The 14,473-nt window shown below is 38.8% G+C and overlaps 1 protein-coding gene across 2 annotated transcripts; it reads right to left on the bottom strand.

Annotated features, from left to right (window-relative positions):
* Window positions 1-12: 12 nt before the first annotated feature.
* ap5z1 (adaptor related protein complex 5 subunit zeta 1) lies at window positions 13-14,157 on the bottom strand. Of its 2 annotated transcripts, XM_066674381.1 has the most exons (18): window positions 14,019-14,157; window positions 13,408-13,548; window positions 12,985-13,171; window positions 11,674-11,818; window positions 11,412-11,524; window positions 10,853-11,021; window positions 10,593-10,634; window positions 9,296-9,436; window positions 9,165-9,202; window positions 8,639-8,801; window positions 8,245-8,423; window positions 8,002-8,144; window positions 6,994-7,146; window positions 3,992-4,103; window positions 1,944-2,041; window positions 1,698-1,830; window positions 1,338-1,552; window positions 13-854 (listed from the first exon to the last, which is right to left on the bottom strand). In XM_066674381.1, the coding sequence occupies exons 1-18, from the start codon at window positions 14,057-14,059 to the stop codon at window positions 584-586; spliced, it is 2,484 nt and encodes an 827-aa protein (XP_066530478.1). In that variant the 5' UTR covers window positions 14,060-14,157; the 3' UTR covers window positions 13-583. The 2 variants fall into 2 exon arrangements, with proteins under 2 accessions (XP_066530478.1, XP_066530479.1); XM_066674382.1 differs by lacking the exon at window positions 10,593-10,634 and having other exon boundaries at window positions 15-854.
* Window positions 14,158-14,473: the final 316 nt, after the last annotated feature.

Below are 14,473 nucleotides of genomic sequence, written 5' to 3'. Positions count from 1 at the left end.
TTTAAAGGTGGTCTAATTGATTTTATTTGACATTTTTACATAGACACGATCAAATCAGGAGTTGTTTTAAATCAGTAAAAATACACTCACTTGTTTGGCATTGGGGAAGGTTTAATCAGCTTTTGATGAGAGGTTTTCATGATGGCACTTACAAACACTCAGTAATTCAGTGTGATTGAGTTTGATTGTGTTTATAATTAAGATTGACAGTGCACATGGCTACTGTGTACATGTCCAGGTCCTATAATGTCAAGGCACTGAGCTGTTTATGGGCTCTCAGTAAGCCATCTGTGGATGTTTGCTAACTGTGCTCTGTCTTGTGAGGTGTCTGAGATTTCCAGGTATTCCGCACTGTGGTAAACTGTCTTTGGACTGGAGCAATCTTGTGAGCTTGGGCCTCTAGACATACTATGAGCTCCCTATATGCTGTCTGCTAGGCTCTGAAATGTGTCTGTAGGCTGCTTTCTGCACACTTTTATAGGACTGCCTGTGAACATCCTGTGAGCTCTCTGAAAGCCATCTGTGAGTTTGTGCAAAATGTCATTGAGCGTTCTTGTGAGCATTCTTGTGAGCTAGCTGCACTCTATGAAGGCAAGAAGTTTGAGTGGTTGTGCAGAAGTCCGCTGATGGCTCTCATACGCTGGGGAAGGCATGTGTTTGTGTCTCTGTGCCAACGGGTGCTTTCACCATGGGCTGAAGACGCCAGCACAAACTGAGCCACGTTGGGCAGCTTGAGCAGGTTGATGAGCTCATGGGCTCGTGTGATGATCTCCGCAGTGTCCTCCTCACTGTAACACGCTGCTACAGGCCCACTGTGGGCAAAGGAACGCATCTTGGACAACAGCAGCGATGCCCTGATATAGAGCAAGAGAGCAAAAGAATACCATTATACAAATGTATAAATCATTAAACAAGAGTTTAAGTCATTTTAGACAGTCTGGACAATGTTTTATTCAGTGAGAATAGAATATTATTAAAGTAGACATGAAATTTTGTTCTGATCGTGACAAAATATTAACACTAAATAAAGTATTTGAGTATGTTTTAAGTATACAGCTTTATGTTCATTTAAGCATCATCCAATATATGATGAAAAAGTTTTATAGGACGATTTGACAGTTTACATTGGAAAATATGGAAGTTGGAAGCACATATTGGATGTACCTACATTTTTTAAATTATTTTAGATTGATGCAGGTATCACCACATGTAATAAAGTTTCCCCAAAATGATTCCCAGGATTGTACTGTTACAGATATTTATTTTTGACATTGATTACCTGAATGCATTATTAAATATGCAAAATAATGCAAACACAAAATATTAATTTGTCTCACCGAGGGATGAGGTCTTGACTGCGCGAGGCCAGCTTAGCAAGGGCTTTCATCAGCACAGTGAGGAGGCGAGGAGTGTAGAACAGTGGGCAGGCAGATTGACGGACCTGAGTGATTTCAAACAGAACCGCCTCCAACCCCTCAAAAAACGAGGTGATAAGCTCCACAGTACAGCGAGGGTCATAAGACACTGATAGATACTCTCCAATTACCCATACCTGCATATAAACCCAGCACAACATATTAGCATTTCAATAGCTGAACTCTGTCTGATTGACAAAGCAACTGTCTGATTTCGATGTTTGATTTCTGATGTAACCAATTATTCCATTCCTAAAAAGGGCTATTTTTTTTTTTACTTACCACATGTGTATAGAAGTTTTCTTTGCTGTAGATGCTAGTAGTAGTACTGGAAAAGTCCAGCAGCTCCTTGTACTGATCCACAATCAGTGGAGGATGCAGCTTGCAGAGGGTTTGGAGGTGTGTGCTGAATACCCTACAAGGAATATTCAGCAGTCAGAGAAATACAAAACCTCATTCTTTAAAATTAACCCTAGAAATTATAGCAATGAGGAGGCCAAAGTCTCATTATTGTATGAAGTGACCAACCTGTGTACTTCAGTACTGAAGTTTTTTATGTTGTAAAGGAGGCTGCTTCTCTCTAGCAGGACCAGCAGCAACTGGTTTATCAGCTTCTCACCAGCCATCTAAACAAATACACAATTTTGGAGTAGAAAGTATAACACACTGCACAAGATCTAGGCAAAGTTATGATATTTGTCCATAGAAAGGCAATGCAAATAGAATGGGATTATGTGAAGCAGCTATAGACGAGTTTAAGGTCACCATCTGCAATGCAAAAAAGTAAGCATGGGAGTATAAACACCCAGTACTGCAAATCTTAAACCATGCAGTGTGTTCTTCTAGGCATGTTCTGGATATTATCAGTGTTTAAAATCAATTTCCAACAGGTTGTTGAGAGCATTGTCTGGTTGAACTGGATTTAGTGGAGAAAAGTGAGTTCAAATATTCAATAAAAATGCAATGCTAGTAATTCTTGATAGTATTTTAATATAGAGGTATTATTATACCTCTCTCCCCTATGCTGCATATGAATTTAAATGGCATATTTATAGTTTCAAGTTGATTTATTTGTTCATAACTTTGGTTTGCAGCACATTAGTCAGCAACCATCTTGACATCCATTTTGCAGACAACACGGACACTTGGGAACTGACAAACAGAAAAGTTCCAAAGGTTTCAGTCCCCTGTGCAATTTTTCTATGAGCTGTTCATCTGAGTAATGGTTGCAGGAACAAAGCTACCACAATTGCTTTGTTCTGCACTTTGGGAATACTAACCTTCATCTTTTGGTAGTAGCTGAAATATTTTCTTTGTGCTTTTGTCAATTAAATAACAGTTCAAGAAAATGTAAAAAATATCACAGATTCTTGTTTTTATTGCATCATTAAAAATGTCTAAAGTTGTCTGGAAATGGGGTTTGTACAATGCTGGATGTCTAGATTAACATTGTTGGATTTGTGGACATGCAAACAAATTGAGCTAGCAAACAGGAGAAGAAAATAATTTGTTCATATGTGGAAAGCTAAAGGCAGACGTGAATTATCGTGTGTAATGTCTTATAAAATCAGTCATCATGTCCTTAGGCTTTAATCAAAAATAGGACTAACACAACTTGGTTGTAATTTCACACCTACTCTGACATGTATTTGAACAAAAGATAAATAATAGTGGTGAAAGGTCTCCTTGTGGAGTGCCAGTAGTGGCATTATTAAGCTCTATATCTGCACTGATGAGACTGAACCAAAGTTATTTGCAGCCATCATTTTCCTCTAGTTCAATTCTATAGTTCTGTAATTTTTTAAATTATAGTATATATATATATATATATATATATATATATATATATATATATATATATATATATATATATATAAATTTCTCATTTTAGCTCCTTTTTAATTACATGCAGAGATAAAAGGCAGCTTGATCCATAAAGATCTAATGTCTTATCTGCCCTTGTTATACAGGAGATATATTGACAAATGTTTGTGTCTTTTTAAGGGAGACATGGTTAAAATCACCCAGAAGAAGCAGTCTTTGGGTGAAGACTTTTTTTATTGTAACTGTTATAAAAAAAAGCTGTACAATATTCTGGGGTAGGTAGAAATCTGATAATACTGATAAAATTTTAAAACCTGTAATAACAATACATTCTCTGAGAGTCGGTTTCCATTCCTTTTTTGATCTTGACTTAACTAAAGTAAATTTATTTTTTGTAATCGGCACATGATACACTTAGGGCCACTATTTTGCTGGTACACAATGTTCACAGTACATTGTTGTGTGAACTGATGCCAGGTTTTCAGTAGAAAGCCAAGGCATGGCATACCATCCTTTCTTGAAACCACAATCTGAGAGTGTAACATTTCCTATGCACAGGGAAGCTCCATTTCTTCCTGTGTGCTTTCCATTACATAAAAGCTGTTTATTAAATTTCACACCAGTGCCCAAGATCCATGGGAAATGTTGCTATATAATGCAGGAAACAAGCATCAAAAGCTGCTATCCCAGAAAGCAGATAATAGAAAATGCTTGAAAAAAAAGCAGTTTGATTGAAAAGTGGTGTTCATTACCTTAGTGACAGTATTGAAGTAGATATGCAGGAGAACAGGAACAATCTGAGCACAGCGCACCACTCGAGGACTCTCCACCATGCCTTCCAGAGCCTCATGAAGAGTACTCAACCTGTAGAGCACAAAGAAGACAGAAGACAGGACATAGCAGTCAGCGAGAAGCATGCATCACAAAATCTTAAATTACATAATTAGATCAGTAACCTTGCTTTAAATAATATAAAATATAGAATTCATGTAACTGGAAAATAGATTTACAGTTATGAACAATATGCAAACAACAAACAATGGTTTTATTATACTTTTAAATTTGAAAAATCACCCAGATTATATAATTTCAGCCAAAACAATTATAATCATACACAAGATAACATGTAAAATATCCTATGCCAATGCATTAGAGCTTCACATAGGGCCCACCCCACTCTTGTCCTACCGGCAGCCACATAATTTCTATTGTTCCAATCTTACAGCTACACCCTAACGTTGCTGTGGCCATTTATGATCAGCAACCAGCTACCCTTAACATCTACAGTTACTCAATGAGCCCATCATGAGTACCCAAACCACCCACTGCATCACTAGCTCTTCACAGGGGTCATTAGGTAGGCACCTCCCTTCGTCTGTGTTTCACTGAATTAGTCCACGACACCTCAAGAAGGCTCAACTTTGAAGTCTGGTGTCCCAGACCCACCCCCCTCCAAGCCAGCTTTACAGTCCTACCTTACCCTTAGTATCAACAACCGTAAATCCACACTGGCCCCCCTGGTGACCAAGGCTGTACCAAGCCCCTAATCCTAACCCCACTAGGACAGTTAATGCATGCAGAGTGCAACCAGTTCCATGTGATCTTTACGTGCTGCATCACCAACCACCACAACAGCACTTCTTCAGTGCATTTCCCCAAGTAGTCTGTGTTCTCCTTATCCACAACCACTGACTAGACCTTTCAGCTGTTTCTGATAACTCCTTCACAGCTGCCCTTTGTTTCCCGCCCCTGATGCCAAACTACACAGACCTGTGGCAGACTTGGATACAAATCCCCTAACATGTCTAATATGTGCCTGCCACACACGTTCCCTCACCTCAGCCACCAAGTCCGCGTACTCCAGCTTCTTCCTTTTGAATGCTTCATCTACTGCATCCTCAAATGGAACGGTTAACTTTATGAAATAAACTATCCGTTTACACCATATCTGGCCTCAGTGTAGTTAATGCAGTGCACTCTGGGAGCTGCAGTTTTTTTTTTTTAATCTACATCCAACAGCAATTTCCAATTCTATGCTTCAGCCCATCTACCAATATTTATAGCCTGTGCACACTCTTGAATACATTCACCCTCATGCACAAACCTAATCACTTTATTACTGCAACCAATTGTTAATGCGTTTACCTCTAAGTGTTTGCTGCCAACAAACATGCTAAAACACTTAGCACCTGATTATCTCTCCATGTATACCACTCCTGTGACAAACTACCCTTATAAGCTGATAGAATATGCTTCAGCGTGAAAACCTCTATACATAATCCACAACTAGGGTTTTCACCTAACCACTGTCAAAGATTTTGTGGAGTTGGAAAGACATCATAAGTTACTCCAAAAAAAAATTATGAGTTGCCTCCATCTCCCACAATTCTTGCCAAATGAGCTTTCACTTCTCTAGATTCTCCCAGCGAAGCCACTGGCATTGTTTTGCCTGTGATGCTGCTGTTGCGCACCGTGTCTTCTTCTGATTGCAAATAAATCTAGTCATCATTTACCTTCTCTCTGGTGATGTGACTTTACTAAATGCTTTCCACAATTCACCTGACCCAAGGCTCACTCTTCCACATTGCACTTGGCCAAACACATCCCTTAGCTTTAATGAGCTCCTGGCTACTTGCACTGCCACTCGTGGGTTCCCCTTCCTTCCTGCTTTTGTGACTGGTGCTGCTGCTTATCCACTGCATCCTTCGATCATGACAAAACCATCTCGCGACTCACCTTTGCACATTTAAATGACTTGTGAGTGGTAGCTCCAGTATCCCTCTCCCATACCATGCCACATTACTTAAACACTGTGGCACCCCGAGCCACTTCCTTATAGCCTTGTTCATAACCCTTTCCATCCTCTCTACTTCTGTGAAACATCATAAAATGTCAATTGCCAACTAATGTGAGGCAGTAAGCCAAACTGCAGACACCACAATTTCAACTTCCCTGGCAGACATGATCCATCGATGCTATTAATAGCCTTCACCAATTCAACCTTTATTCCAACAACTTGGTCGGCATCATTTAGCGCCATCTACCTAAACTCTTCACTGGTCTCTCCAGTACTGTAGGAATCATTTCTCCTTCCATCCAAAAATGTTTCTGTACAAGTTTTCCTTTGACAATCAACAGACTTCTAGACTTGCTCAGTTTAACTTTTAGCCTAGCCAATCTTAGATTGTCATTTAACTTCCCCAGCAACCGCTGTGTGCAAGGCACAGTAGTCGTCAGGGTTGTCATGTCATCCATGTAAGCCCTGATTGGAGGAAGCCGAGTACCATCATGCAACCTCTCCCCACCTACGACCCACTTAGAGGCCCTGATTACTATCTCTTTTGCCATCATAAATACTAATGGTGAAATCGTACATCTAGACAAATTGCCCTGTACAAAAGCAAAACTGAATGTCCTCAAAATATGCTTTAAAAAGTAACTGGCACCTGGAAAAGGCTTTTCACATAAGTTGTGGCACAGAGCCGAATGTATGCGTTAATCTAGTAAAATGACTTGTAGATCTGTACCCTTTCTTTGCTGTCTGAATCTGATGCCAGATCATGCTGCTATGTTCCAGAAATCCCTGCCTTTTGTACTCACATATAAATTAATTTAATATTAAACAATACTTATTATTGCAGCTGATTCATATAATGCAAAATCTGTGCAGCCAGATCAGCTCCAATTAAATGCAACACTGCATTTCTACAGCGCATGAGCTTCATAAATTACTGATTCTAATTAGCAGGATTACCTGTCAATGGTGTCCCCGGTGCCTGCCTCAGGTCTGAGGATGTAGAGGAACAGTCCTCTGTAAGATGGCTGACGGAAGGCATCCAGAGAAGCTGTGATTTTTGTACCCTGCTGGTCCCACACAGCTCGGTCTTGAGCTGGGTAACATGCCGACCTACCAAAGAATTCAACACAGTCTTAGGTTAACAACCATTGTCCTTTTAGATCTATATTTGCCAAGTTACAATCCTGGAGAGCCACAGGATGTTTGTACAAAGACTGGTAAAGAAACAGTTAATTTTTCTTATAAAATGTACATTTAGGGCAGCCCCTAGAGAAATGGGCTTGGTACCAATTCAATCCCCAAGACCAGGAGGAACATCCATGGCCCTTGAGCAAGGCACTGAACCCACAACTGCTCCCTGGGTGCCAGGGATGGCTGCCTGCCGCTCTGTGTGTGTGTGTTCACAGCCCCAAGTGCACTAGTGCCTATTCACTGACACAGATGGGATAAATGCTGAAGACACATTTTGTTGTGTTATGACAAATAATTGCACATTATTACATTATCATTCACTTAACAAAGCACTTGATCAACATAAGATTAACCCAATGTCATCTGGTAACAGAGTGAAAGCTAAACTGTGCAGTAGTATGACTACTGAGGTGTATTTAATAAGAGGAGTCCACTGATTTTTCACATACGAAATCTCAAGTGCTTAAGATACAAAGTAAACCAAATGATTCTGAGGGGGTTTAATGTGACATGGTGAGTTTAAGAAGATTTTAAGAAGAAGACTCAGAATTGCTCAAGGTACTGTTAAATCCCATTTACCTGTAATTGCTGCCTACCAGTAGGTTACTATACACAATGATTTTAAATAAGCTGACATGTCTTAATGACAAACAATAAATAAATGCATGTACCATTATCAAAATTATTTAACGGAAAAAAATAATATCCCACAAATTAATTAATTCCTATATGTTCAGTAGTTTAGGTCATCTAATGTAGGATGATATGAGCAACCTGTGCTGCAAGTCCAGGGCAGCAGCTAGACAGGGCAGGTCTAGCAGTGAGTGGAGCAGTTCGATTGCTGTCTCTGGAGCCAAAAGGGAAGGCAGTAGCTCCATATATTCAGAGATCAGCCCTGGGCTGTTCCATGCCACGAACTGGAGGACAGAATGAAAATTAAAGTACTGCACAACATACCACACAACACTCTGGCCAGTTAAAACTATAAATGCACATTTTTTAGGGAATGTAGCTCACCTTGAGCAGGTTGGGAAAGCTGTGTCTATAAACCGATACTTTCTCCTGCAGGATGCTCACATTGTGGAGACAGAAGTGGACAAACTCAAAGGCAAGCATAGGCTCATTAAAGAGCTCAGCTGGGAAGCGGGTAAAGAGCTGGAAGAAAACAGCCTCTGAATCCACAGCAGCTGTCTCACCTGAACACAGAAAACAAACAATGGCCCTTAAACATCAGAGTTGTGTAAAACCAAGCACTGGTTTAACTGCCCTGTATAACACTCATTGTGTTTGATGTAGAACTGAGCTGTGTGCAGAAGGGCACTAACTGTGTTTGAGGCAGAACTAGGCTATCAGTAGCAGGGCACTTACTGTGGTGGAGGTAGAACTAAGCTATAGGCAAGTAAACACTCACTGTGGTTGAGGTAGAACTGGGCTATAGGCAACAAGGCTCGAGCAAAGACCAGGTCAGCACTCAGTCGGCCGTACAGTGCTTTGATACAGGGGAAGGCACGATACACATAGGAGGCGTCCTCACTACAGATGATGTCCATTATGGCCACTGACTCCACAAGGCACTATACAAAGGAAAATGCCATTCATTGGACAATAAATCACAACATAGGCACATTTAAACATGCAACAATTATTATTGACAGTTTCTTAACTCTTAAACATGTATAATTCTTAATTTTTAAACAGGAACATTAATATCTCTGTTAGGGGTAAATAAACTTAATTTTTCTCCATATAACCCTAACACACCTACTTAAACTTTTATGCAGTAATTTCTTGAGTTCACCTTGTGATTTTTCACTGTATCACTTCACACAGACTGTATTAGTATTTAACAAAAATATTTTAGCAACAACCTTCATTAGACAAGGCTTTGGAACACATTGTATTCAAAAGCAAAAGCAATGTGTTTTGGTGTGGCTTACTGCTTTCTGCAGCTCTGCATCTGTTCTCTTCAGAGCCTCTGAAATTGAAGATTTAATATGTGTGTTTAAATCCACAAATTAGATTTTTCGTAACAGTGAGAAGAATATTATTAAAGTAGTGGGTAACTCACTTCGGTCGCACTGCTCAATGAGGCGATGGCAGTACTCAAAGGCTTTCTCTCTGAGACGCTCCTTTGGGGGGAGGAGTCGACTGGAGGAGGATGTGGCTGACACCATGGACATCACTGAGCTGTCTACTTCAGATCGATCATCTGCACCAACAGCACGTCAACAACATTTAGCTTAAAATAACAAGCTGATTTAAAACAACTTTGCAAATGGACACAAAATTAATTAATAAATTCCAAAGTTAATTTGACATGCAATCAATCCACTCAGTTTCAATCCATCCACTAAGAAAACTGGAGGTAGTCCAGTGCAGTCCTTAGTTATTCACTGATTATTGTGAAATGATTATTGATTGTTTGGAAGAAAAACAAGTGTTAATCATACAGCACAGAAAAAGCTCTGTCAAATGTGAGTAGAATATTGATGCACAATCCAGCACCTGGAGATGGAGATGCAGAGTACAACCATAGTCCAACACACCTTGCGCCTAAAACTGAAAACTAAAAACCCTGAGTAGCGATATCGCGCAGGGTGCGAATTATACAGTTGTGGGGGTTAACTTTTTCTTCAGGTAATAATGGGAAATCAGTACAGTGCAGGTGTATGCTTCAGTAAACTGAAGTCTTGCAATCCTTACAGAGTCTTATTTACTGTAATGTCTGCAGTGCATTTATGATCAATCCATTACACCAGCTAATGTGTCACATACCACACAACAACCTTTGTAGTCAGTTTTCACCAGCAATATATTTATAAAAATCACACAATGCTATTGGTTGCTACCATACAAAATTTAGGCCTGTACCTGACTAAAATTAAAGGTATAGACCACCCAATTATCAAAATCTGTCAGCAGTTTTCTTGCTCTGAAAATAAAAATCATATTATACAAAATCTTTTCCTCATGAACCTTGTATTAATTAATTCTGAATAAACATGACCAATAATATGCGTGAGGCAGGCAGAGGAGACTAAAACATAACAAGGAATGGTATGGTCCGGTGTAGGGGTGTTTGAAATCGTATTTCAAGATTCGTCCAGGTATGGATATTGTACATTTATTTTAATATTTACCATTATATGTAAGAGGGATATATACATTTTTCGACCTCCCCAGAACTATACCCTCTTGAAGTCTTCATCTATTCCCACCGTAATTCGAACCCTGGTATCAGCTGCATTAGTTTAGGGTTGTATTAAAACACTCCAGAAGCAGGGTTGGGCATGCCAAAAGTAAAAAGACAGACATACTGGCTGTGGTTTAAGCTAGTTGAACCAAATTTGCAGCCTTCATCTTACCTTGATGTGGTGTTTGAATGACTTGTGTTCTTTTTAGCTGAGCTAGCAAAAGTGAAAATCCAATTCTGAGTTATTTTGTAAGCCATAAAGGGCACTGAAAACGGGCAATGTGTAGTGCTGTCTACAATACATGCAATCAAATTCTACCCAGTCTGCACAATATTGACGAACATGTAAAAGCTCTGTAAGAAACCAATGTAACTGAACATCACAACTTAACTTTCCATTAAAGCCAAAAGAGCGCGTCCTACTCTTGTTACCTGAATCTGGATTGGTGGTTCCTTCAGTGTCATAAGTGAGTAACCAATTTTTGATCATGGAAAATGCATACATGTTCATCCACTGGTCTTCAGTGTAGCTCTGCCCAACACAGAGCACAGTAAAGAAGTCTCCAGCCACTGCTCCATCCACTTCTGTCATTGGTGCTGGCTGGAAAGACAAATAAAGTGGTTTAGCAAATGGTAATGCTAAAATATTATGTGTTATTCATTTCCAACAAGAACTGTGCTGGGCTTGCTGTTATTTGCTGAAGTGCATATAATTTTGTTAAAAATACAGAAGAAAAATCAGATGAATCTCAGATGTTTCTTTTATTGTTGTAAGCAGATTTAACTGAAGCATATTTTAAGTTTACAGAAAAATTAAATGTAATTATTTGCCTTTGTGTTCAAACATAGTTAATACATTGCCTTCTGTTTTATCCTTAAAAAAGCAAACTATTGAATAATAGAAATTTGTGAGATTTTTCAGTGCATCATTTGATAGAAGCCAGACTGCGTGTTTAATGAAAGAAAATAGCAGGTGTGTTTTTTACTCTACCTGACGTGTTCTAGGACTGGTGAAAAATCCTCCAGAAGACAAAGAGGCTCCTTGGTGAACACTTGCATATCTCAACCAGTCTGCCAACTTCCTACTGACCAGATTCACTTGGTCTGGATGCACATGATTCACAATTACAAATAAAAAAAAATAAATCAAACTGGATTTTCATTGCATTGAGAATGATAAAAATAAATCATTACAACAAAGATGTTGTTACTTGGAGATGTGCATCTGTCAGGTTCTGTCAGTACAAACTCACCTTCACTGAGGATCTGTGGATTGAAGCTGAATATTTTGGAGAGAATAGGTAGCGTGTGTTTGGGAAGCTGCACATCAGGCGGCCTGGACTCCAGACACTTCAGTAAATGCTGACAGAGAGGAAGGAGATCCTCCTTGCTACCAGCCTGAGCAATGAGATTCACAGATTATGCTTTTTGCCAATGTGGAGCTGAATAAACGTTATAAGTATCTAAATATTTTAAATATATTTATCTGAATAGTGCATATTTAGTTATATGTATCTAAATTTTGTATTTGAATTATTAGTTGTCTGATTGTTTTTAAAATTTGATTTATATTTATATGGCATTTGAAACATTTTAAATATTTAATGGTGTAACTCATGTATTTGAATCTTACATTACTTTTTGTGTTTTGAACTTGTGAGGTGGTGAAATTTTCAAATTAAAACAATTCAGGTCCATAAATCTTAGGAATTCAGATCTCATAAATATGAATCTTGGCCAGAAATGAACTGTCCCGGCTTCCTAAGAAAAGAAAACATCCGGAGCGATAGACTGCAGTTTTTAACAGGACAAATCTGACTGTTACTTCCTTCTGAGCAGTTCACAGTTTTACTGTTTAATTTTACACAAAAAAAGGCTAAATCTCCAGATTATTAAAAGCCAAAACACCAGAGAGTGGATGGCCCTTTCAGCATATGGCTGTGAGTGGTCCTCCATTACATTAATTCATGTTCTGTAACCGCTTATCCAGTTCAGGGCCCCAGTGGGTCTGAAGCCTACATGGAATCACTGGGCACAAGGAGCGAACACACCCTGGAGGGACTGGCGCAGGGCAACATGTATTCACACCTATGGACAATTTTGAGTCGCCAATACACCTACCAACACGTGTTTTTGGGCTGTTGGAGGAAACAAGAGCAACCGGAAGAATCCCACGTGGACACGAGGAAAACACACCTAACCCCTCATAATTTCTGTAGATATACTTACATTTTTATAACTATTGATAAAACTGTTTTATGTAATGAAGGTCCAGTCACAGCCTTATTTAAAATATTTAAAACCATTTGCTCTCTGGTGTTGTAGCTTTAATAACATGGAAATATTGCTTGTCTTCATGTAAAGTTAAGCAGAAAAGTTGTGATGAACTAGTCAGAAAGGCAGTCATTGTCTGATGTTTCCAGTATGGGGACAGAAATGACTTTGAAGCCAAAATGCTTTTGGGTCACAGAAATACATCCACATATTAATAAGAGATTATGATAATAATATCAACAATTCTGAACACGTAAGACATGTGTAAAGTGAGGTATTTAGCACAGTACCTGAGTGAGCACTACACTGGATATATAGCTGAGAGCTCTGTTGTCCTGGCTGAGCTTTGTGAAGAGACTGTGCAAACTGAGGGGTAGGCTTTCCCTCAGGATGGCAGAGGACAGAATCTGTAACTGCTCTGGACATGATGGTGAGCAAAGTAGAGTCTGTAGCTTCTTAATGAGGTCTTGTGGGAGCCTAGTGGTGAGAAAAAGCAGGGAAAAATGTAAAATATTTTTTGTCAGAAGGTCCAAATAATTATTTTTTAATTATTATAAATTAAATAAATTAAATAAGACTTGTAAATGTCCAAAAGTAAAAACCCTCACAGTGTTCATAGACCTCTAATAAAAAAGGTCATCCATGTTGACCTTTTTCTTAAACAAATCCAGCTTTGTTGAGTTTGACTTACAAAGAAGAATTATTAGACTTACTTTCTGGTGTATTTTGTGGCAGAAACAATCAAATGGAGCCTCTGGAGAGAATCGACCACTTCTCCTCCAACATCTTTAGTGGACGGAAGATGTTTAGATATACGTCCATAAAATTTCTGAAGCTCTTCTTCTTGAATTTCTCTGAAGTGTAGAGCCATAGAGTGTACATTAATGCAGCTGTGTTTAATATTTAGTACACATATGGTTTATCAGTAAATGTTGCTTTTCTCTGTTGCTGCACATTTTGAGATCCAAAAAAGCTGGACTGGAGTTACTGGACTGTTAATGGTACTAGCACTAATTCCTATAAGAATCACGATACGCTTCTTCTGAGTTTGGGAATAGAATAAGAATTGGAAATAAAATATTCATTTATGGTATGGATTATTACAGATGGATAGTTTTGAATTAAAAATGTTCACCTACATGTTATGACAGGAATGATAAAACATGACCTGCTAATATATTTAGAATTAGTAGCAACGATATCTGTGAGAAAACATAAAGCAGATAAACAGCAGTAGAAAAAATGGATACTTGACTATGGTACTAACAGGACAAACCCAGGGCTATAACAAACACTACAGTATGTCATTAAATAAAGGTCATACCTTGCCTGCTTGATCAAACTCTCTGTTCCAGAAGCGTACATGCTGAAGTATATCTACGTGTAAATATGAGATACCTAAAGTCAAAATATCAGCGTCTTCCTCTACCTACTGAAATCTCTTCTCCATTAGCTTTTATTTTGACGGAAAAGTCATATGAGTTTCCAAATGTCACATGACCAGTGGCAGGCGAGAGGGAGACCTTTATTTTGACAATTTGAGTGGGCGACTGCTATGACGCTGGGCTGATGGGAGACGTATTTTGGTAAAGGATATCCTGTGACAGTGGGATTTGTAGCTGTAGAAATTAGTTACGTTTGTCAATAAACTTAGAGTCTCAGAAAAACGCTTCAGGAGTTCATTGCAGGTTCAAAAATCCAATACTATACACACAAAATATACTCATAGATTATGGCTTTTTGGATTTATGATTGTTTTATAAGCATATATATATATAT

The sequence above is a fragment of the Hoplias malabaricus genome, chromosome 6 (genome assembly GCF_029633855.1).
Source record: "Hoplias malabaricus isolate fHopMal1 chromosome 6, fHopMal1.hap1, whole genome shotgun sequence".
NCBI lineage: Eukaryota > Metazoa > Chordata > Actinopteri > Characiformes > Erythrinidae > Hoplias > Hoplias malabaricus.
This window is presented reverse-complemented; position numbering and strand designations above follow the sequence as displayed.

Bases quoted from the DNA above. Each gene is read 5' to 3' on its own strand.
- ap5z1 (XM_066674381.1), bottom strand. From the start codon at position 14,059: ATGTACGCTTCTGGAACAGAGAGTTTGATCAAGCAGGCAAG. The intron at 9,437-10,592 runs GTAAGATGAAGG...CTGTTGGTGCAG, and splicing joins CATTCAAACACCACATCAAG to ATGATCGATCTGAAGTAGAC. The intron at 8,802-9,164 runs GTAAGCCACACC...TCCTTTGTATAG, and splicing joins ATGCAGAGCTGCAGAAAGCA to TGCCTTGTGGAGTCAGTGGC.